The sequence below is a fragment of the Psittacula echo genome, assembly GCF_963264785.1.
Source record: "Psittacula echo genome assembly, chromosome: 1".
Taxonomy (NCBI): domain Eukaryota; kingdom Metazoa; phylum Chordata; class Aves; order Psittaciformes; family Psittacidae; genus Psittacula; species Psittacula echo.
The window spans coordinates 152,071,150-152,095,229 of NC_137735.1; the positions used below are offsets into that span (position 1 = coordinate 152,071,150).

Here is a 24,080-nt window from a genome sequence, read left to right on the forward strand (position 1 = left end):
CCTCTTTAGAGACCAGAGCGTATTCTGTAATTTTACGTGCAAAATGTGTTTTTAGGGATCAGTGTTTTCATCAGAATTCAAAATGTTTTTCTCAGAAAATTTGTATGAAACTTTCTTGTTCTCTCACTTGGAAGCTTTAAGGTTCAAAAGAGTTTAAAACATTAAAAATAGGCTGGCGGTTTCTAGAACCATATGGCTATGGCAGGATGATTTGGCCTGTTATTATAATTAGTGGATGTTATCATTACTCTTTCGCAGCTTGTTATGAGTAGATGATTTTTTCTTATGTAGTTGTATGTTCTATGGCTAGTGAACATCTGGTTTGGGTTTGGTCTGGAGTTTTTTGCACCCGCTAATGTCCATCTTTTTCTAAATATCAGTCTTCCCAAGTGCATGGTTCTCCTACTTACAGTTAGGGCCCTATCCCTTAGTAGCTTTAGGATAGGCAGCCTGTCTGTTCACTCTATCAGCCTGAGCCTTGTGGTGCTGAAAAATGTTAGAACTAAGAAGGGCATATGTCTGCCTCATGCCAGTAGTCAGGACAATTAGTAATAGCAGTTATTTCTCCTTCATCCTCTTCCTCCTCCTCCTCCCCACAATGCTCCTGAAGTGTATGCGTTTCACCATGATGCAAGAAGGGCTCTAGAGATAGCTGTGGAAGTTCCCCATGTTGAGGTAATTCTTATCTGATTTCCTTTGGTTAAGTCCTTCTGCACTTCTGTGCAAGACTGTGTGAAACTAGCCTTGGCATATAGGACAACCTCTCCCTTTTGTGTTAAAATTTACTAAATTATGTCTTTTAGTCTTCTAGTGGATTGTAATTGCGGTCTAGTCAGTCTCTTACACTTGTAATTGTTCCATTTCTAAGTAAACTAAATTAGACTTCTAATAGAAAATATATGTTAATCACAGTGGTGTCTTATTCCAGAATAATTTGGGAGAATCTACCCACTGTTTTGAAAGTAGCAGCTAAAATTTGTTGCTGAGTTGAGGTGCATGTCAGCCTTCAGATTACAGGAGAAGGCAATGGGAATGTACTTTCCAACTGTCCATGTTGATCCTTTATTTTAGGCCAACTGGGTGATACAAAGGGGGTTTTGGTGTGTTCCCTGATTTATTTGTATTAATGATGAGTTGTGGTTTTTAAAGCTTTTGATGGTACTTGGTTTTTTTTGTCTATATCACCAAAATCAAATCACCAAGCCACAGATGAGAAGATGAGAGCCCCCGTCCTCTCAGTTAGATTAGTGGCTTGTAAACTTGACTTACTTTTAGTGACCCTGCTGGCTGTAACTGTGGCTTACTGCAGCTGTGAGTCAGTCACCCCTGGTGGCTTTCCAACTTGCAAATACGCCGTGCAGGACTGGGGGTTTATTAAGTCAGGTGCAGAAGTGTACCAGTCTGGCTGCTTCACTGAAGGCCAGCATGGATTGAAATGGTTCTGGAGCGTGAAGGGTTTGGAAAACACAATTCAGAGACACCTTAAAAGGCTGTTGGTGAGATAGAGTAACAGCATTACTCCATTATCTGGCTTTTTACCAATATCCAACATGTCACCTGTTGTGACAGGAATACAGTTAGGTATATTCAGTTACACCTGAATACAGCTAAAACTAAAAATCTACTCTCTTATGCTGGCATTCTGTAATTTTTCTTAAGTGCTCTGCTTCAAGGAAACTGAAATATTTTGTCACAAAGATAGATACTTTTTTTTTTTTTCCTTCACTCCTATATACCTTTTCATACTCCACACTTCCCACTATTTAATATTCCACATGTTCCGTGCTATTATCTGTCCAGGCTTCATGCAAAGCTGGGTAAATATCTTCCTTTTTTATCTGCTCTTCGAACCTTTATTCTTCAAAGCTGACATAGCACTTCTGGGATGGTTCTAAATGTGAAACATCTGCATCTCTGTAAAACTTCTTAATGTCTGATTGCAGTTAGTCCTCCTAGCAACACTGCATAACAGATTTGGCTAGTTTTTCCCTTTAGCTTTGTTCATTAAAATATCCCAGCCCATATTGTCTCATTTTTGTATGCACATTCTCCAAGTTTCTACCTGCCTGAGGATAGAGTAGAAAGATAAAACTATTTCACTGATGTTCTAAATATTTTTATCAACACTTTAAACATTAGTCTAACTTGTAATTCTAATCACTGTGGGCCTAGAAATTGCATGTGTAAATAGCCTAATATTGCTTCCACCAGTGAAACTGGTTAGAAACTCTGTGAATCTCTGTGTTTTGAGTAGCGAATCTCCTCTGCATGGTCTTGCCTCTGTCTTTTGGACAGACACAAGATTTTAAGCCAGCTATGGGGTTGAATTACAAGGTTACAAGGGGTAACGGGTTAAAACTTAAACAGGGGAAGTTTGGATGGGATATAAGGAAGAAATTCTTTACTGAGAGGGTAGTGAGGCACTGGAATGGGTTGCCCAGGGAGGCTGTGAATGCTCCATCCTTGCTGGTGTTCAAGGCCAGGTTGGATGAGGCCTTGGGTGGCATGGTTTAGTGTGAGGTGTCCCTGCCCATGGCAGGGGGGTTGGAACCTGATGATCTTAAGGTCCTTTCCAATCCTAACTATTCTATGATTCTATGAATGAGAGGGGGTGCCCTTGATGTTTAAAAAATACAAAGCACAGCAGAAATGGTCTCTGTAGCTTTGCATGTCAAAAAAATTCAAATGTAGTAAAGAGAGCCCAGTTAATGAAAATGTTACTGTCACAGAGCATTAACAACTTCCAAGCAATAAGAAGTTTCAGCCTCTTTTTTTTTTTTTTTTTTTGCTTTCTTCAAGCACGCTGCAGCTGAGCAGGCTCAGTAACCTTGGTTTTTATTATAAATCAAAATGACATTTAAAAATTAATATATTTCATGTAACTTAATTTACACAAAATTGTCTTCTAGTAAGGGGCTGGTCTGTTTATTATTTCATGTCATTCTTCTTTCCCAGAGGCTTTTATGGAAGCATGTCAAGCCATTATATAAAATAAAATCCAACAAATGTGTGTGTATATATAATTTACTAGAGCAGAAGTCTGTGCTCACATGAGGGAATTAAATCAATACTCTCCAAGAAGATGCTTCAGAGCAGAGTGTTGCTCTGCACAGCAGGGCTCTGGGTGGCTGTTAGCTCTTTGTTGTTAGGCGCTAAAGCCCTCCCTAGACATTGGGCAGTGGCTGGGAGCTCTGTACTTAGGAAAGCCTACGCATAGCAACACACTGCATCATTCTGCTTCTTAGCTTCCCCAGCTCTTGATCCTTCTTGTACAGTGTGGCTGTACAGCATCTGACCAGCAAAGCTTTTGGTCTCTAGGTAGATATTTCATAGAGACACCTTACAAAAACTATTTACTTGGGAGTAATTTGCTACATGAATTAAGTATGTAGCATAATCTGTGACAGATCATATGTGACAGATCAGATCTGGGTAACTGGACAGAGAGGTCTTAACACCTCTTTAAAGTACACCTCAGCTCAGAAGGACAGTCAGTTGTAAATTAGGAAGTGTCAGAATGAAAGCTTCCCATGTATTTCAATGTGACCTGCCTTTGTATGCATCATAATGGTTTACATTACTAAAGGTGTGCACAGGTGACTTCTTTATGTATTACAAAGGGTATTGACTGAACAGCTACTTCATATTTTATTGTTTTCAACATGTAACTCCAAGTTTCTCAATGCCTAACATACAAACCAATAATAAATACAGTATTTTGTATTTTCTTCTTTGGGTTTTTCTAGTCATACATGTAACTCTTGAGTGACAGTTGTGAAGTTATCTACATAAAGTCTTTTTGAGGAAGGGAGATACATCTATTTTTTTAAGCAGGAACATTGATACATCCTGCCATAATTGTCAATACTGAAAATCAGCTGTAGGTGTGCAGAATGAACTTCAGGTGTCTCACCCAGAAGATGGAGGAGAATAAAGCTGATCTTGGAAAAACCCTGTGTGACTTGGTCAGCAATGTATAGGAGCAATGGGAAAAACAATCAAACCAAACAAAACTGTTAGCTAAACTAACCAGATTTTAATGAGATTTAGAAGCCTCCAAAGTTTATAAACCTTCCATTAAAGTTGGCAGTGGGATAGAGAAGATAGGCCCAGACGAATACCCTGGCTGGCACAGGCCCACAGTCATGTATTTGGCAGCTGCCTTGCCAGTGAGCATGTGCTTAGTCCACATGCCTGTTGTTTCCTGGCGGGAGGAGATGACAACACAACATGGGGTGGAAGAAAAGCTGGGGGCTGGGGCGGGAGTTTGGAAATAAGGGAAAGGGTGCTTGTCACTATAGTACTGCCCAGGTTCTGCTGCTTGCAGAACAGGTTGGTTCTTTGTTCAGTCCGGAGTTCTGTTCCCTTGCATCTGCCTATTCTGACATAAATTAGGCAGGGAGTATTGTGGCAGATTGACCCTATTATCATTTTCCTCCTTCTCAATAGTGACCATCCTGTGCACTTACTCAAATGGTTTCTCTGGAGAAAAAAACCCACACCATCATCTATATTTTAAGATGCATGATAACACAAAAGCATACACAGTAGCAGCAAGTTAATTCTAATTTAATTCCAGTATCTCTAACCATTCCTTTCAAGTCGACAAATTTCCAAATTGATCCTCAGCTCGAAGATGTTACATAGTTATTTTAAAAAGAAAAAGAGTATATGAAAAAGAGAGAATTTAATGTATGAAATTATATTGACACTATAAAGTGCCTTCTCTCTGGTTTTTGTTGTTAATGCCACTGGTTATTCCGTTAGCTCTAGTAATATGTTATCTTCAGTGCAAATCAGACACTTTGGAGAAGCTAACCCGCAATCCAGTGTGTTTTGCAACTGTCTTTACATTTCAGAGAGGCACAGGAACAAAGATTCAAACTTCTGTACTGAGAAAAATGAGAACAGCATAACTAGGTCAGAACAGACACATATCTTCACCTGTCTGCTGTTTCTGTTGGATTAGTGGGATACCTAGGGAAGAGTACAAACTGACTACACAGTCATATTTTCATTATATGCTCCTTCAGCCTCCCCATTTACGTTCTGTGCATTGAGACATGAACCAAGGTTTATAAATGGGGGTGTCTAAAAGTTTAACTTGAAAAGCGCATGTCTGATCCAAAACTAAAACCACTGATGTAGGCTGAGACTCATCTAAACAGTTATGGTGACTTTTGCACATACAAGAGAGATTACTTTGAGATGCATATGACAAGTGGTGTTGGGGATGCAAGTCCTTAATCAGGTCCATCAGTTGTAACTATTTTATTTTAGTATTTTACTACTTTTTCCTTTGAATCATTTTTATCATCATTATTCATAAGATATTACTCTAAAAATGTTAATCATTACCATACAGTAGTACCAATTTGATGTATGCAGTAACTTTAAAATGTAATGCATTTTCCCATACTTACCTCCTTATGCATGTTGTAATTTAGAAGTATAACACAGTATGTTTATTTTTAGTACACCTCCTGATAATCTCTCAATTCAAGAGTTTCAGAAGAATGAGAGCATTGATGTTGAGGTAAGGAGACTATAACAAACATACTGTCAAACATAATGAGATAGTAACATTCACAGATTGCATTTGGTTCTGAAATAATTGTTTTACCCATTCATTATTTTTTCTGTGATACTGTTTTCCTTTTTGAAAATAAGACAGGAAATTTATGAACTCAGGATTCAGCTGCTTCAGGGTTATGCAAAAAGTAGGAAGCAGCATGCCAAAACCTACTTCTTGTCCACTCGAGTTCAAAATGGCGTAAAGTGGTTAAACCAGAAAGTATTTCTGCCTCCAGCCCATTACCTGATTCTTACTGTGTTACTGCCAAGCAATTACACAGGTAATGGTAAACTATGGAGGAAGCTCAGAGCGCTTTCTGTGTTGAGGAGGACATTCAGTCAGCAATGACATTGTTGCCCTCCAGTTGTGCTTTCAATACTGAGAAGCTTGTGCGTAAATGAAGAAACGATGTCCTGTTTGTGCAGTATGGAGACTTCCATAGTTGTAAAAGAGATCATGTTTGGTTGGATGAGGTGGAAGAAAATCAAGAGAAGATGATACTTGAATGAAGAGGGACTGGTCCCCTTTCATTCCAGGACAGAGATGTGGCAGACCAGAGACTAGGGTACAAAGGGAAAGGAGCTGCAGAGAAGACATGGCAGTATGTGTGGGTTTGATCACATGTCATCTCACCAGAGTGACAGCTGGGACACAGAGATTTCTGGATGAAAAGCAGGAGCGGTTCTGCCTGCAGTGAGCAGAGCTCTGAGGTCTAATGCATTAATTTATGGAGATGTAAACCCACTTTGTTCCTGGATGGGAGCATCAAGACAAGGATAGAAAGCATTTCAGTTAATATGCATTGCCTCAAGCTAATTAACTCACTTGTTCTACTTTGCAGATGTCACATTGTAAGCATGTGATATATGTGTTAATGTCATAGTGAGGATATTGAATTGGGTGGAGGGAAAGGCATATTCCCAATGTTAGATATTCTCTTTTCAAAACTGTAAATTCAGTTTGAGGAATATACTTCAAATGTCAGTGGAAATATAAATTAAAACTGCTTCAGAAATTCTGACAAACGTGGTGGGAGGAGAAGGTTTATTGTATCAAGTTTAATGTTACGTGCAAGACCACAAGTTTTGGAGACATCTGCAAATTTTAAAAGCTAGCATTGGAAGTTACGAAGTTTCATTAGGCATGTCTCTTGTTTAATGTTTCTGTATTCTTCGTTCTAGAATTACAACTTTAATATTCAGAAAACCAATATAAATACATGTAATTTATTTTTAGGTGGTGCAGCTTATCAGCACAGAGATACTGCCATATGCTAATTTTATTCCTAAGGAATTTGTTGGTCAGATAATGACTATGCTCAATAAAGGCTCCATACATTCTCAGTCATCCTCCTTTACAGGTATGGTACATGAATGACAAAAGATAAAGCACTCAAATCTACTAGAAAGTAATGAAAATGTTAAGAGTACTTATTCTGATAAAGACTTGAAGTTCCATGGCATGCATTCAGTATAGACTGCCTGATATCCAGCTTGTTTTTATAAACTATATTTCATGGAAGTTGCTGAGCATTCCTTGCAGGTTTGGGTTTTTTTTGGATTGTACAAGGCCAAATATTATGATGTAGAACTGGGGTTGCTGGGGTTTTTCTAAACTGATTTCCTGCGTTTCATTATTAAAGCAATGTCAAGTAGGTGACACATTTCTGAATGTGTTGCATATTTTATCTTTTATTTTTGGAGCTATTGTGATTGCAGTGTCACAGCAATACATTCTTAGAATGTATTCTTAGTGTTTGTTCTTATCACTCGCTGTTAATCTTGTTTAATACTAGAGGAGTGGTAACCTTTTTTGAAAAATATAATAAAACAACCAAACCACAACATTTAGTGTATTGGCATGCACGCTGCACAATTAAATATGGCATTTTAATCTTACAGAAGCCGAAATAGATATTCGAATGAGAGAGGAGTTTTCCAAGGTGTGTTTTGAAACACTGCTCCAGTTTTCATTCAGTAATAAAGTCACAACTCCTCAGGAAGGCTACATCTCTAGAATGGCGCTCTCTGTGCTCTTGAAAAGGTCACAGGATGTACTGCATCGCTACATAGAAGATGAGAGATTGAGTGGCAAATGTCCTCTTCCACGGTATGTACCCTGTCTTTAGGAAATGAAAGGTATTACCAGTATTTAGAGAAGAAGGTTGTGTTCAGAATATCACTCAGTCATTGAAAACAATATTGGGGGGGGTGGTGGTAAAGTTTAGAGGCAGGGAAATGTTTGTGGCGAAGATATTTCAAAGAAAATGTTGATACCAATTTTTTGTTGAAAAAGCTGTAAATAATAATGGTCATGTTCAGTTCTGTTACATAGACAACAAGAATGTGACTAAGTAACTAACATTCAGTTACTGAAACAATGTTTCTGATATCTGTAACATAACATTTCTGAAATCTGATTTTCCTTTATTCCCAACAGAGCTATGTATAGTTTCTAAATTGAGAGGTGGAGTCTCCTCAATAATAGGATAAAATACCAGAACAGCAACATTGTGAATCATTGCTCAAGTAACTATTCTTGAAATAGAAAAATTGACCAAAGTACAAGGAAATTCTTTAAAATGGGAACTTTCTGAAATTTCACTTCTGAAGATTTTTGATCATGGATTATTAAATTGATTATTTTCATGTTACAGTTAATCATGTATGTGAGCATTTTCAGATTGAGATGTGAATTCCATTAGTTTCCAGTATGAAATTTATTCTGTCCTAGCTGAGACAACAGCAGCGGGTGGGAAAGTTAAAGACAAATTAGAACCTTAATCTCTAAATATCCTTTTTTTTGGTAGGCTTTATTGCTGCTGTTTCCATTACGTGGTTTTTTTTTTAATGTTGTGTAGGTTTCACAGAAAACTTTTATTGTTGAGAGAAAAATGAGTAATTGACTGTTTGCATTTTTCCCTTTGTAGGCAACAAGTAACAGAAATCATATTTGTTTTAAAAGCTGTCAGCACTCTCATTGATTCACTTAAAAAAACTCAACCTGAAAATGGTAAGTTACAGTTAAACAGCATGATTCTAAACAAGGTAGCATTGTATCTGCCACAAAGACATATTTATTTTTTCCTGTAGTAATTTTCACACAAATACGAAGGAGAAGTGTAATCTGTAAGAGTTGGTATTTTGCAATTTGTGTATATGCAATTCTTCAGGTAGACTGAAGAAAAAAAGACGACAAAATTTTTCCAGTATACATAAAAGTGTAAGGTCCTAAGATGTGTTTAATAAAATTGAAAGCTTCAATTTGTAGAGTCTTTTCTTAGATAGAGCTTGGTGTATTCTGAAAACAAACAAAAACCTTCTATACAATGTTAATAGAATTCTTAAATACACTTAGTCTTGCTAGATCCCTTTTTCTTCTCATAACACCATTATAGGTCACTATGGATCACTTTTGTATAGATGCACTTTGCAATTAAAAGGGTGGTATACATGTTCAAAGCCTGGACAGGCAGTTAAGATACTTTAAACTCATGGTCTTGCTTTCCCGCTCTTTCTGCTATAGTACCTCCTGTCACCTGTATTAAGAAAGACAGCTTAGCTCATTGGTGTCAAAGTAAATGGTTGACAGATGTATTTAAAGGGCTGAATTAAATGGAACACCTCAATTTCATTTATAGTCTGTTTCTTCTGTAAGCTGACCCGCTGTGTGCATAGAGTTGCCACCAGAAAACTTAGTCAGGTGTCTTCATTAAAACAGCTGTGTTGGACTCTGAAACTTTGACAGATTTGCATATACAACACTTCCCCTTACCTCCCTGCTTTTGATACTATGAGGAACAGAAAAGCCTTTCAGTCCTCAAACCAACCAACCAACTAGCCTTTCCAGAAAAACACACGCAGGTGGGTTTCCTGAAAGAGGCAGTGCTCACCTGAAGCATCACTGAGCAGCCAGATTTATGATCATGTGGTTTTCAAGGCTGATGGAAAAAAGGCTGAGGGCAGCACTGCGTCAGAATGTGTAAAGCCTTTTTGCTTTTGCCCTGAAGGCAACTGAAGAGCTACTTTGGTGGTCCTTTCTCTCAGAGGAAGCCAGCTTGGCTGGACTGTTCCCCACATCCCTCCTCCTGCAATGAGAGAAATTCTTCACCTGTCCATGTCTGGCAGTGATTGCCAAACCTCCTATGTAGTTTCTCATGAAGGAAACCACTGGGCGAATTAGAGAATCACTTTACTCCTACTTGTAGCTTTTAATAATTTTATTTCTTTAAAGAAAATTATTAACACTGTCTGAAATCAGGGGTTTGTTCAGGTAAGCAAGGAAGTGACCTAATAAATAGGATATGTGCTACAATATTTGCTTTCACTTGTTGGACTAACAAACTTTACCATGGATATTTTTGTGTCTTGGTCCAGGGTTTCTCCTTCTGCCTGCTATAGGTCTTTGTAATTTGGAATGATTTGAAATTAATGGAAGGCCTCATTGCTGACAAGTTTCCAAAAGTGAAATGTGCATCCAGTTCAATTTTCTGTCAATGGCTGAGAAGAGCAGGCAGAAAATGTACATGTATTACAGATTTAATAAAAGTATTAGCTTCAGTTTGTCAGTTCTTCATCCAGAAAACACAGTGAATGACTCATGTAGAAACACAGGTGTCTAGCACCATTTTATGGACATCCCATTTGGCTTCCAGCTGCCGCTGCAAAAAGAATATGGCTCTCCTGCAGAAATCCTACATCATATCTGAGAGCCCTGTTACAGATGTCATAGCATCTCTATAACACTAGGTACCTATATTTAGATAGCTGAATGTGCCCTTATTTATACAGGTATTGGAAAAATCTGTTGTAAGAATTTGGACAGTAATAAGTGATTCAGTCTGTTCTTGTCTTCCTTGCAGTTGATGCTAATACGTGGGCACAAGTTATTGCCTTGTACCCAACCTTGGTAGAATGTATCACCTGCTCCTCCTCGGAAGTGTGCTCTGCTCTGAAAGAGGCACTGGTTCCCTTTAAGGACTTCATGCATCCACCAGCATCCAAGGTACAGAATGGAGAGTCTTGACCCCGTAAGACTACTTTTTTATTCTTGAAGGAGAAAAAAAGGTATCAAAAAATGTTTGTTCCTGGGTGAAGTTTCTCTGAGGAAATCTCTTGTGAGCAGTACTTTGGCAACCAGTGCTGACTGCCTTTTAACTGTACTAACAAGAGCTCAGTAATTCATGAATACAGGCTATATCTCAAAGGTTCCAGAGTGAGTAGCAGTGCAAACCTTTAATAGATTTAACTGAATAGTTGGAATCATTTATAACCTAATGTACTTGCTACAGTATCTTGAAGTGGTGATTGAAAAGTGGGCTTATGTACAGCTTGTTGTGTATGTGTTAATGATGTAATTAAAAATATTTCAATGCAGTCAGATTTATTAGGCTGGTGTTTTGCACCCTTTTTTTGAAGTACGAATTGTACTAAAATTTTATGCAAGATAGTACTGTAACATTCCATATATCTGTAACCAGCCTTTGTAAACAAAGGGAACTGATATACTTGTGTGTATAATAAATGGTACAGTTCTGTATAAAATAGTTGCATTTATTATTTAAATTATTTTTAAAATATTGATAATGTTAAATGCTCTAAAATGTATTTATTATGAATAAGTTGTATGCTTGCATTTTTACTTACAGTTTGCCTTCTAATTTGCCAGATATGCTCGTTCATATCTGATCATGCTGTTAGTTCTTTTGCTTAATTGAATGTATCTTCTCTGTGGCCATCGGACATCTAACTAAGGGTCATATGACAAAGGAAGCAGTCAGTAGTCTGCTGATCTCAAACTTCACAGTAGTTGACCTGAAGTAAGTCTGAATATGCCAAAATCCACTGTAGCACTTCAACACTACCATACCTCACTTCATGATATATTTGTTTCCAAGACATTTGTTCTGCTCAACTCTAACTATTTTTGGAGTTGCAGCCTTGCTTTAAAAAAACCAACCTTATTTGAAGTTTGTCAGCCTCTCTTGACCTTCTTGGCAAGTATAAGTCTTTGAATCATGACCCAGGAAAGGTGATTTCAAATATCTGAAATACTTGGCTGTAATATTTTGTTCAATATTTTTAAGTGCTTTGTTTTGTAATGTCTTTTCAATCCCCAAAAGTTGTTCTAATCTTTTAATTATAAACTGTGTCTGATACAAAACCATGAGAAGTGTATTTTTGAAGATAGTTACTCATTTAGAAGTGCAGTAAAACTTGTCATTAAGTAAGTGTGAATGTTTCACTTCCACGTAATACACAGTTGAAGCAAACCACTTTTAATAGTATTGTCTTTAAAGTCTGTGACTTAGCACTTGAATTCTAATTTAGTTATGATTTCAATAATGTTTCATCTGTATTCACATTTTTTTAACCTGTGATGCGAAAGCACAAAGGCCGAATGTAAAGAAGACAGGTGCCTTTCTATGGATTTCAGAATTTCAGAGCATACCTTTAGGTTTTTGTTCCTTAAAGTCTTTTGTAGATATTAAAAGAGATTATCATGCCTAAGAAATGGTATCATATCTGTTTGCTTTACACTTTCCTGGCTAAAGGGACATTGGTACATGTGAATAGATAAAAAAGTTGTAGGAGCTTCAAGCTGAAGGTGTGATGAAGTGGTCAGGGTTAAAAATACCCTATGTAAATAGTGTGATACAAGCCCAGCTTTGAATAGCTTGCTCCCAGAAGGCTCCAGTTTATGGTCCTTCTTAAAAGCTTTCTGTTCTGGAGTACCGTCAATATTAAAGAGGCTTCAAGATCTTCCACTTTTCTCTGTGACCAAAGTTGCATGGAACTTAATCATCAGTGGTGGGTAGTTTTTAGAGAACACAATTTACATTAAGGAAACAAATCCTTCCCATTAATAGAATTTATGTCAAATAATAGCTGCTTTGGAGGAGCAATTCCAGTATATGGCAGAACTGGGTCCCACATACAGATAACAGCATCATCTGTACTCTGAAAATGAAAACCTGGCAAGTGCTCTCCTAATTAATGGAGGAAAGTCAAGGTCTATGAGGTAATTAAAGAAACAAAGTGTAGGACTGGCAAGAAGGGTATTAATTTGGTTTAGAATATATTATCTTAACCAGGATTTCTGGAAAGAGGTGTATAGACCTGGGTGAGTTTGTTTCTAATTAGTTTCTGGTTTTTCAGTGCTAACACAGGTGCATTTTCTCCAATGAAGCAAATCTTCAGCAGTATCTGTATTTTGAAACGGGGTGTATAAGCCTTTCCTGACTTTAGAGCTCAGACTACCACCTGTGGACATTAATCTTCAGAGTTTTGAAATAAACTAACAATGAGCTGATTTTCCTTCCTTTCCTCTTAATTACAAAATAATACCTGCTATTTGAGGCATGTTTTGGACATGCAAACTGTGGTTGACTGTACTCAAACTGCTTACTGGTATTTTGTATAGTCTTGAGAACTAAAAATGAAGCTATTTAATTTGTTGTCTAATTTTGTCTGTGAATAAGAATTATTCCCTATTCTGTGCTTTCCTGTCCAGCATTTAAGTATCAGCTTCTTTGATGCAAACAGCATTTTTGAATATTTAAATTTCACATTTTTACATGTTTCTAGCAAGGTAAATGTTGTTCCTGAAGAAATTTAATTTAATGTTACCTACCGAGTAGGCCCATGTCCAACTTCTTTTCAAGTCTACAGGGTTGCTTAGTCAGGAGAAGTAAAACATGTGGACATTCTCAGGCTTGAGGTCTGCATTGTGTCACTGAAATCAGCTGGAAAAGGGGTACCTCTGTGACTGTATGGAAATAAGTCAGCTGGAAGTTAAAAGATAAACTTAATGAAGGTAACCACAACCTTCACTTTTTTTCTTCTTCTCTCCACCTTTAAAAAAGACATGGATTGGGAATCCAAAGAGAAAATGTGAGGGTCTTACAGATTATTAGAAGATTCACATCAAGAATTTGGATTACTGGGGAAACTTCTATATCTCAATGCAATGGCCATTGCCTTAATGTACACAAGGATATAAGATTGCATAGTTAACTCTGATTTAAGAAAAAGAACAGATGCCTCAAGCTGGGAATTTTTTATAAGTCTTAATTCTTAGAAGTAACCTACAGTAGTTACTTGTTTATCATCAGAGCTGCTTATTTAGCTGAACATCCATTTTGTTCCCTTGTACATGTGCCTGCTTCCCCACCAGATTTATTGATGATCTGTGGAACTTTACTGGACATTAAGCTACATGAAATAAATGGTCAAAGTTATTTGCAAGACCAAACAGGAGCATGTTTGTGAAACTTCAGTAGCTTGCCATCATATCCTGTGGATGGGGTGGTTTTTTTCATCCAGGTTGAGTTGTTTCTTCTTGCCAAACAGCAGACCTTCGCATAATTGAGCTTGAACTCTTCAGGCAAGATATTTTCAGATTACATGGTGACAATGCTAGGGTGTTTCAGCTGTGTCCTTACATATAGCATTGAATTCTGCTGTCACCCTCTTTTCTGGTTTGGTTGATTTTTTTGGGGGTTTTTTTTGTTTGGTTGGTTTTTTTGACTTCATGATAATGCAAGAAAAAACAGAATAATTTCATACCATGGTTGAGACAGAAGCATTTTTTCTATAGTACCTCTATATAGAATCATAGAATAGTTTGGGTTGGAAGAGACCTTTAAAGGTCATATAGTCCAACCACCCTGCAATGAGCAGGGACATCTTCAGCTAGATCAGGTTGCTCAGAACCACATCCAGCCTGGCCATGAATATCTCCATGCCACTGTACTCACAACATTCTCCTCCCATTGTTTTTGAAGTTTTACCTGTTCTGACAAAAGAATGTAGATCTACATGTACAGTTCACTTCATATGCCCTGCTATTCATATAAACTTAATTGAGACCTTGCTCACTGTAACAAAATGTGAACTAGCAACTCTAGTTGGCATTCTTCTTTCTCTTTTTCACCCTAAACAAATTGTAACATGCACTTTTAGCCTTGTTCTTAATATTGTCCATACAGGTATTTTATGTTTGTTTAAGTTTATTTTTCTTGAAAATAGGATTTTGGAAATGTACTGTAGCTGAAATAACTATATAGGAATAAATAAAGTAAAAATATTAATATTTGCAGTTTATAAAGTTAGCTTCTACAATCGTGTAGAAGAAATTTTTCATAAGTCCTATTTTTTAGGCATTGGGCCATGAAAGCAAGGTCCATGAAGTTAACACTTTCATTTATGCAAGCAGTTATGGCTCCTGTAGTAGTTATTTATCCTGTATAAGTGGATGTCTAGTGGGAGACTAAACATTTATTGGGGAAGCAGAGTGAATTGTTATGCTTGACACCTGTGTCAGCAATGAAATAAAAAAAAAAAGCCCAACTGAAGCATGAATGTCATCTGTCTGTTGAAAAGGATTATGTGCTATTCCTTTGGACTTCCGAGACCATTTTCACTTGTTCCTAATGGAGCACTATAGAATTCCTTGTTTCTTTGAGATTCCTTTATATTACTGTTCAGATCAGAAAGACTTCATGAGCTGTGCACATAAGCAAGAATTCATTGTAACCAGGTAGTTGCTGGTTTCTCCTTGATTTTTGGTTTGGTTTGGTTTGGTTTTTAGCTAAATTTAATGATAAGTGTTGGTTTGGTTTTTTTTGTATGTTTGGGTTTTTTTTCTTTATTTAGCAAGAAAGCAGTCAGTTATTTCCGAGTCATGAATGTTGCTTGAGCTCTGAAGAACAGTCCTGTGATGAACTTTTACCACTAAGAAGCAGGGACATACAGAAAATAAAATCATTATTTCCTCTTTCTGTCCTCTGAAGTCACGTAAGGATTAATATAGTTGTTTTCCGTTACAGAAAACTGTTTTGAAAATACACATTTATTTATTCCAATCGAGTTTTTTAGGTTTATTTTAACATCTCATGTTCTTTAGAAACATCTGATTAAGAACCTGGCTGTTACCATTCAGTGTTACCAATATGAAAAGCCAAGTTTTGAAGCAGCCTTGTCACAGACAGTACTAAGAATTGTTTGTAAACAGATATGGTAAGAACAGATAATGGAAAAGAATAGTTAAAAATACTTCACTAGAAGCTGCAGTATTCTAAAAATTTAGCTTAAAAATAAAATAGGTTAAAAAGTAACACGATTAATTACAGGATGAGAACCTGAGGGATCTAAACTTGAGCTAATTTAATGCAATACTCAAAATTTCCAGGCTCCGTCCAAGAGCACAGCTCTGCTCCTGGAAAGGAACATGAAAAGCCAGTGCTAAAAATTTTGACCTGTATGAGAACGGCTTTCTTAAAATCAAATTTGCAATAGAAATTACCATAAGCAGAAATGCCCCTACTTACCAGGGCTGCCGAAATTTCAGAAAATAAAATATACTGTGTGTCATTTCTGTTCATCTGTTCTAATCTTTCATTCTGTTACTATTCTCCATGTCACTTCTCAGTGGGGAAGGGGAGTATCCCAAAATGTTACAGTTTGTGTACCTGTGCGTAGAAGGTGTATAGTTGTGAAGGAATCGGCTTATGAAAATGTGGCTTGTGTGGTACTAGTGAGTGACATTTTTCTGCCCCCTTAGTTTAGTAAACTGGGATTGTGTTGCTTGAGACTTCACTCATTCCTGCAGCTTACTAAATAACTCTGTCTGTTATAAGGCTAACAGGATATGGAAAGTTTTTCCTGGCTGCGGGTTATGAATAAATTCAGTGACTAAGGTCTATACAGTATTTAGTTTATCTCAAGTCTCAGGAAACAGCTTCTCAAACAGAGCACTTCAGTAGCACCTGTGCACCAGCATATAAACATACTTCCTGGATAATACTTTCCTCACATGAAGGTTCTGTCATATTTAAAGAACTCATCAAATGTATACCTTGTTTCATAGCTGACTTGTAGTGTTCAGATTTATGTCATATCCGAAGTATCTGATTGATCTCTAATTTAGGAGAGACAGTGCTACATCCTCTACGAACCAGTTGGTGGGATCAAGAATGACTACAGCAGCAGCAAGTGAGGAAAAAATCTGGATGCTTTAAAACAACCTGTGTAAGAGAAAGTGAAATTAAATATTAATGATTCTTACAGTAGAGGGAGAACATCAAAATAAAAATCATTCAACTTCAAAAAGGCAGACCACAGAAAATTGTTAGGTAAGATCTCACTTCAGACTTGTCTTCTGTAAGAGAGAAACTGAGGAAATAAGACAGTTCCCCAGAGATGTGCAGGTCATGACTGAAAGTACATCTTAGTAGTGGAGGAGACTAGCTGTAATAAGAATCAACTCAGTTAAATGAGGAATTGCACTGACTTCAAACACATGGTGGGGAGGCCTATGGAAGGTGGAAATCAAGAGCAGGTTAACAGATAAGGGTGAAAGTAGATGATATGTAACTGTTAACTGACAGAGAATAAACATATGAGTAGTAAAAGATTTGTACTAGCGAAAGTGCTCACTACTTAAAGGAGGATGGCTATTGACACAAGTGATTGTGTGTTTGGTTCAGATTTGCAATTTGTGCATTGAATTTTTTGCTTTGTTATAATGATGACTGATCCAAAAAGTCAAAAGTTAATTGCCAGTGTATAGCTCATGCAATTGGTATGAGTGACAAAGACTGAAGAAGCTTACCTAGAAAAAGGAAGACACAATAGACAAGAGCCACATGTCAAATTGACCGGGTCTGAAGAATTTGTTCCTGGTACTTTAAGAACTAATCTGAGGAACTTTAGCGTTTTAAGATCATCTTTGAAAGCTAACGTAAATCAAGAGAAGTACCAGATGACTGAAAGAAAGCAGAAAGAGTTTTTAACTTTTTAAGGACAAACTGGAGGAGAAGATGGAAACTGTACATCAACTGACCTTACATCAATTCTCTCTTTTTTTCTTTTCCTGACAAGGAAAAATTAAAAAATGCAGTTAGCAGCAGCAAGATACCCATGACATGCATAACAACTGATAAGTATTTGCTATGATCAAGTCACATGAACCGAGTCTAATTTCCTTTTATGACAAAGTGACAGATCTTTTGGATGGGGATAAGAACTAGTTGCTAAATCTTGGTTTTAGTAAGGCTTTGGACACTGTTTCATATGACTCTTTAATAAGCAAACCCAGGAAACAGTCCAGCCAAGCAAACAAGGCCGTAAAAGTAAGTATTAGTTGATCAAGTCAGAGTGTGCAGATCGGGATTATATGTGTAGCTTCCCTGAATCCAACAGAAAGATAAAGGAGCGTGCCTACTATATAGGTAGCAAATTGACAGATGGATTACAATCCTGTTCTCTAGCATACTTGTAATTCTAACATCTCAACTGGTGAAGTGCTTTCCCAAAAACGAGGATGCAGTTCATAAAGATGACTGTGAGATGCTGCTGTTAAGGAGCAGTTGGCTTTTTCCATTTAGTTTTGCCAGCTTTCTTGAACAGAAGACTTGAATTTCAAAACAGTTTTGATGGTTTTCTTTAGTAAATTGCTCCAGTGTTAAAATGACTTGTCAGTGCAAACAGCTGTCATTTACCACCACCAAGAACTAGATCTGAAAACATGTTTTGCAACAGTTTCTAATAATGGGAATATAAAACAAGTTGTAACATCTTTTAAGCAATGAAAAATTAAAATTTTATATCAACTTTCTCAACTGATATATAATACATATCTAATCTAATATATACAATGATTGTGTAATTGTCTTTGAGCCATCCAGTCAAAATTTCATTTCAGTACATAAATCCTTGTATTTCAATTACACATCAAAAACCTGATCTCTACTCACACTGTTTTAAAATATTTCGGATAATAATGTATGTTATATCTTAAAGAATTAAGCTGTATGTTAAAGACAGGATGAGATTATTGCAATAGAAATCATACCAAGTGATATTGCCAGCAGAATAGGGGGTTTGTGTTGCATTGTGGAATACATCAAATAAGATGACCTACAGTGCACTAGTTATCATCTACTTTCCTGATTCAGAGTGTTATAGTCCATGTGTCCTATCAGACAGCAACATAGTAAAAACTGATCCTTCTGAGCTCCTTATTTAAGCATTTGTCCTGATTATGAAACAGATTCTATTAAAAGGATAGGATACCTATGTATTTACTGTGCTAACTGCAGCATTACATTAGCAAGCCATGAGAGTATTTATTGCTCTAATTTATTATCTATGCTTACAGGAATTGGCAGATAAGCTTATTTTACAAATCAGTATGATACGCTTTTCTCTCCATGTTAACGTGTTTATTCTCACTGGTGGTCCAGAACTTCTTAAGGAATCTTGTTTGTCAGCAGTGTAATCCTATTTTCACCTGAAACATGTACCTTACTGAAAGAACGAGTTAAGTACAGCTACCATATTTTTCTCTAATCAAAAATACTGCACTATTGAAACATTAAAAGGCCTCAGCCTATACTGCCCATCAGTTTAATGTTTAGGGTTTTTTGGTCTGTTGTTTTCAGAACGGATTGCCAATAGATAAATAAGAAAGAAAATCCCTTTGCAGTTTTGTCATTGAAGACTGCAGTCTTCAAACTTGGAATCATAACTGCTGCTGTGTACAGAATATCTGCCTTAAACCTGGCATGAGTCTCCATGACCAGTGGTATTTCTGAAGTTGACAGCTTCAAGACTGCAAAGGCTTGTGAGGATGAGAGACTGTTGGTAACTTGAAACTTGATATTGCCTGGTCTTTTGTTTTTAATGTTAACTATTTCTTACTTGGAAATATTGAATTTGCCAAGAAATTGCTTATGTTTCTGGCTTCCTTCCTGTCCAGCAGACTCACACTTCTTTCCCCCATCACGTCACATAGCAGACTTATGCCTGGTCATGAGAGGAGGGACTGAGGGGCTCCATAGAAAGATGGCACCCAAACCCAGATTGCCACCAACAGAGGATCTTTAAAAAGCAGAGAGAGCAGTCTGGTTTTGATCAACCTCTGTCATGAGAAAACTTGGAAAGGGACACGAATATTATGTGCATAGTACTGCTGGCATGTACATGTACAAAGAACTGGTTTCTGGAGTACATCACAACTATTACTTGCAGATCTGCTTACTGAAAATCTGTTTGTGCCTCAGGGCTTGGCGTTGTAGCATAATGTGGTACTACCTTACCACTAAAATGAGCCCCAGCGTCTGCGCGAAGTACTGCCCTAGAACAAATGAGGAAAAATAAACATTTATTTTAGAAGAGACTGATTAAATTAAATATTTTCTCTGAAAACATGAAATCAATAACCTCTGTTATAGCTGTATGCACTATAATCTCTTAAAATTTTAAGCAGTTACGTGTTGCCAAAGTCTTAAAGAGAATGCACTGAAATGATGGAGTAGCACAAAACACCTTCCTCTCCATGGAGCAAGAATCAGGAAGCAAGTTTTTTGAAGTGCTAAACCACAGTCTGATAGCAGTAGCTTGCAGTTCAATTTCACTTTAACTAGCTCAATTCAAACAACTAGTTCAAACTTGGAAATGGATCAGGAACCGAAAAAGCTTGGGATTTTTTCCCTCTTCCATACATAGGATACATCTGTGAAGGTAAAATCAACTCTATGTAAAAGCTGAAGGCAGTGCAAGGGAGAAACTATCAGTTCTATCCTCTTTTTTAACATGTATTTCATCAATGTATCCAATACATTTAAAACAGATCAGTCTAGAGATTATTTTGAATGCTGTTTTTCATATTCTGCTTTGCTTACAAATAGAGTTCTATGCAAGCTAATGAAGTGTTAATCAAGAAAAAATGTACTCATCTATTTTGAGATAAAATAAAATGTAACCATTTAGCATCTAATAAGGTATAGAACTGTTAATTTTGTGAAGTGTATTCCCTAGTCATAAAAGGTGCCAATCTCAGTGCAATGACTGTATTTAACTGCAAACAAACATTTAAACAATTGCTAATGAAGTTATAAATAATCTTTATGAGAGAGAAATACAGATGAAAATAGGGTTTAAAACATAGTTCCTTGCTTATTTAGATCATGGTTAAAAACAAGTAATTTTTGAGAGAAGTTATTCCTCCTGTAGTCAGACTTGTGAGAAGCAGTATGGACTGAGAGGCTGAGAGAGGCACAAGCTGGATTCCTCTTCCGAGATTTAGGTAACTAAAATTTTGAGATCTACCCCAGGATAACTAGTCTGGCTTTCATTTTCAGTCAGGGATGACAAACAGGCAGGCCTGGCAGGAGACCCATTCCATCCTAAAAGAGGTCATGTAAAGTTGCTATGTGGAAGCACCAGTTCTTGCTACAGGAGCACAGAACAACTACATTAGTCTTAAGCATCTGGTGTTCCGTGGGGTTTTTTCAGTTTACTGTAGACATACCAAAGTGGGGCAGATGAATCTCTGTCAGTGGTTCAGGCAGGCAGCCACAGTAAATGCAACTAACTCTGCTACTGCAGTGTGTCACTGGTGTGATAACTTTTTTGAGCTCCCCTAAGAGCATTTTCTTTGTGTTTTATTTGTTTGCTTACTTGCTTTTTGGTTTTCTACATGGCTGTGGCTGTTTTTTTTTTCCCTTGTCAAGATGGTATTCAGGTATTTATTTGTTGTATCCTGTCCCTGCAGGGGACAGCATGTTATGACTTCCTTATAGTCACTGCATTAGTCTAAAAACTTAGATGAAGACTTAGAAGCTCAATAGTTACTGTCAGTGTAGAAAATAGAGCTCTTTTTGAACTATAAATTCTCCTTGCTACTGATCTGTCTTGGTTTTCCATACGCTCTGCAATTTGGTTAAGTACATGACATCACTACATTCACAACTCAGTAAACGGAACTAAACCTTTCCAGCCCTGCTACACTTTCATACACTCCCTAGCACAGAACTTTTCTGTTTGTTTTTTATATAATGTTTAACTACTGCTCAATCTACTACTACCAATGCTCAAAGTCTTTCTGAGCTTTGTATTACAGGGTGTAGGCCAGTATGAGGGAATCAGGAAGGTGGGTGGCTCCGACAAACATTAGGGTCTGGACAGCTGCTGATTGGTACCTGCATCGATTTGCAGCCTCACATATTTCCTAACATTTTAGTTCCTTTTTCACTGCTTTTCAGGATCTACTTTAATAACTTCTTTGACTTGCAGTTTTCAGAGAAATGCAAATCTGAAAAGAAAGTACTGGTGTTCTGATTTGCCACATAATAAATTGTGGTGTATGCTGAATCACGGTTAGCTTGTAGTCATACTTGGTAACAATTTAAAAATACAATTTCTACCTATACATGGTAGACTACCAAATTCCATTTAATAAATTTACCAAACTTCTAAGAGATAACTGCATTCTACTGTTGTTTATCTGGCCCTTCTTACAAATAATTAAATTCATCATCCCAATGATGTTGTTTAAATTTATATTTTACTTTCACTCAGAAGTGCCGATTTTCCTCATACAGAAATTGCAAACTCCTTGTCCAAGAACGTACTCACAGTGTTAAGATGGGTTTCAGTCTGTTAATTAATGAATATAAAAGAGACCTTATTTCAGGAAGACAGGTCACTGAGACATGAAATACTTATAGTCTTGTGTAAAAGCTGCTTTATATTATAAATTGAAGTTCAATATTCTAAGTATTATTATTACACCATTACTACCTTTTGTAATATAATCTTAAATAGTCTATTTGAAATTTCTTACAGGAAAAAAGGGTAAAAAGATACAGCTTTTGCTCCTTAACGCCCCCCCCCCCCAAAAAAAAAAAACCAACAAAAAACCACCACACAAACAAAACAAAACAAAAACACCACCAAAACCAAACACAACACTAAAAAAACCCCAAAACACAACACTTCAGCTTTGCCCATTTCAGAACGTGTTTCTTTTTCAGAACTGGGTTTTGATGTGTATGCCAACTTAACTGAGCAGGAATACAGCATACATTCCCTTGATGCATCCATCTCTTTGTAATACTTTGCCTCTCCTGAGCTGACCTCAAATAGCAAAACAATTAAGTCTTACTGTCCCTGTGAGAAATCGTATTGCACTGCTTTACTGAGGAAAGCAAGAATTGGGAGACAGTGGTCTGAAGATCAAGCAGCCCCTTCCAGAACCAGAAGCAAAGGTGTGAGTTACTGGATGTTTCCATTTTCTCAGCTGTAGAGTGTTCTTTAACTTGTCAGTATCAAAACCACACGTATTTTATAAGCGTAACTCTTGGCACTTTTTCTCCAATAGAACACTGCTGGTTTTAAATGTCTTTTAAAGGAGCAATTAGTGATCTGATTGTGCCTTGGTGTGGTTTAAAGGCCAAAACCCCACTAGTTCACAGTGTTTGGCGGGCACCTGCATTTGGGCTGAGGAACAAGTGTCTGCATTTCCTCTCATGCTTAAAGGTTATTATTCAACTCTTATTGTTACTATTCAAAGGTTATTTACAACTGTAAAAACTGAGAACTACACAATCATAAGTATTTTGTCTCTTCTCGAAGGTGGCAATGTTTTGGCTGCTTCCTAGTGTAACTTGTCAACTACCAATTTATTGCAAGTTGTCCCTGTAGGCATTGTATTTCGTTCCTTCCCCATATTGGTTGATAGTTTTGCTCTGGGAACTCCAGGACTACTGTGTTTCATTTGGGGTCTGGCTCCAAGCTGGGTGATTTCCATATTCTGCATCACCGATGTTATACAGTCATTGTAAACCGGTTTTTTTTTAACTCTTGAGTCCAATTCCTCTTGTGTAGTGGTGGCTGGCCTTTTTCAGTGCATTGGTTGGGAAGATATGTTGGTGGTGAAGGCCAAAACGAACGATAAAAGTTAGTGTCTGTTATTTTTGTGACTTCCTAATGAGCTTGCACTCTCTCTTTGCAATCAGTTTCTAGTATGGAGTAATCGTTGTGGGATCTACTCCATTTAGAAATTAATGAGCTTCCACGTTTTCTGCTTGTATGTATGTGTACATATAAACTTCGCAGTGCAAAACGAATTCCATATTCAAGTGAAAGCCACCGCCAACGCTTAGTGTTTGCTCTCTACTTTCCAAGCCCGTGCCCTCTTTGCCGTTCTCACAGCGCGGAGGTGCCGTTAGCCCCGCGCTCACACCGTCACCCTGCTCGAACGGCGCTCTCCACGCTGCAGCCGCTAAACCCACGTTAACCGGCAGGCACGCTGACACCTCCGTGCCACCCTGCAGCGCTCCGAGCCTGCCCCAGCCCGGCTCCCGCCGCACCGGGCGCCGTCTGCAGCCCTATCGAGTCGCGAAGCCCGCCGCGGCGCCGGGCTGCGCTGCTCTGGGGCCGCGCTCTCAGCGAAAACGCCTCACTTCATGGCGCCTGTCCCCCCACGCCCCCCCGAACACCGCCTACACCCCCCGCGGGCCCCGCACCGGCCGCGGCCTTTCCCGCGACGGCCAGGGAGTCCCGGATCGAGAGCGGGAGATTCTGCCCCTCCCGCCATCCCCCCTGCGGAGCGCAGCGCCCCCTGTGCAGTCCGGCAGCAACCGAAGGGAGCGGCGCAGCGCCCCTCTCTGAATACCGGCCTCCCGCCACCCCGCGCCATCTTGAATACTAGCTGGGGG

The 24,080-nt window shown here is 37.9% G+C and overlaps 1 protein-coding gene across 6 annotated transcripts in view; it reads left to right on the top strand.

Moving 5' to 3' along the window:
- The window catches only part of MON2 (MON2 homolog, regulator of endosome-to-Golgi trafficking), a 73,410-nt gene extending 58,440 nt beyond the window's left edge, over window positions 1-14,970 (top strand). For 5 of the 6 annotated variants that reach the window (XM_080621987.1, XM_080621989.1, XM_080621992.1 and 2 more), the window contains 5 exons: window positions 5,476-5,536; window positions 6,812-6,935; window positions 7,477-7,684; window positions 8,505-8,587; window positions 10,437-14,970. In XM_080621987.1, coding sequence (XP_080478113.1) covers window positions 5,476-5,536; window positions 6,812-6,935; window positions 7,477-7,684; window positions 8,505-8,587; window positions 10,437-10,600 — 640 coding nt within the window. In that variant the 3' untranslated portion in view covers window positions 10,601-14,970. The remainder of the gene's footprint in view (window positions 1-5,475; window positions 5,537-6,811; window positions 6,936-7,476; window positions 7,685-8,504; window positions 8,588-10,436) is intronic. The other variant, XM_080621988.1, reaches the window with a different exon arrangement.
- Window positions 14,971-24,080: the final 9,110 nt, after the last annotated feature.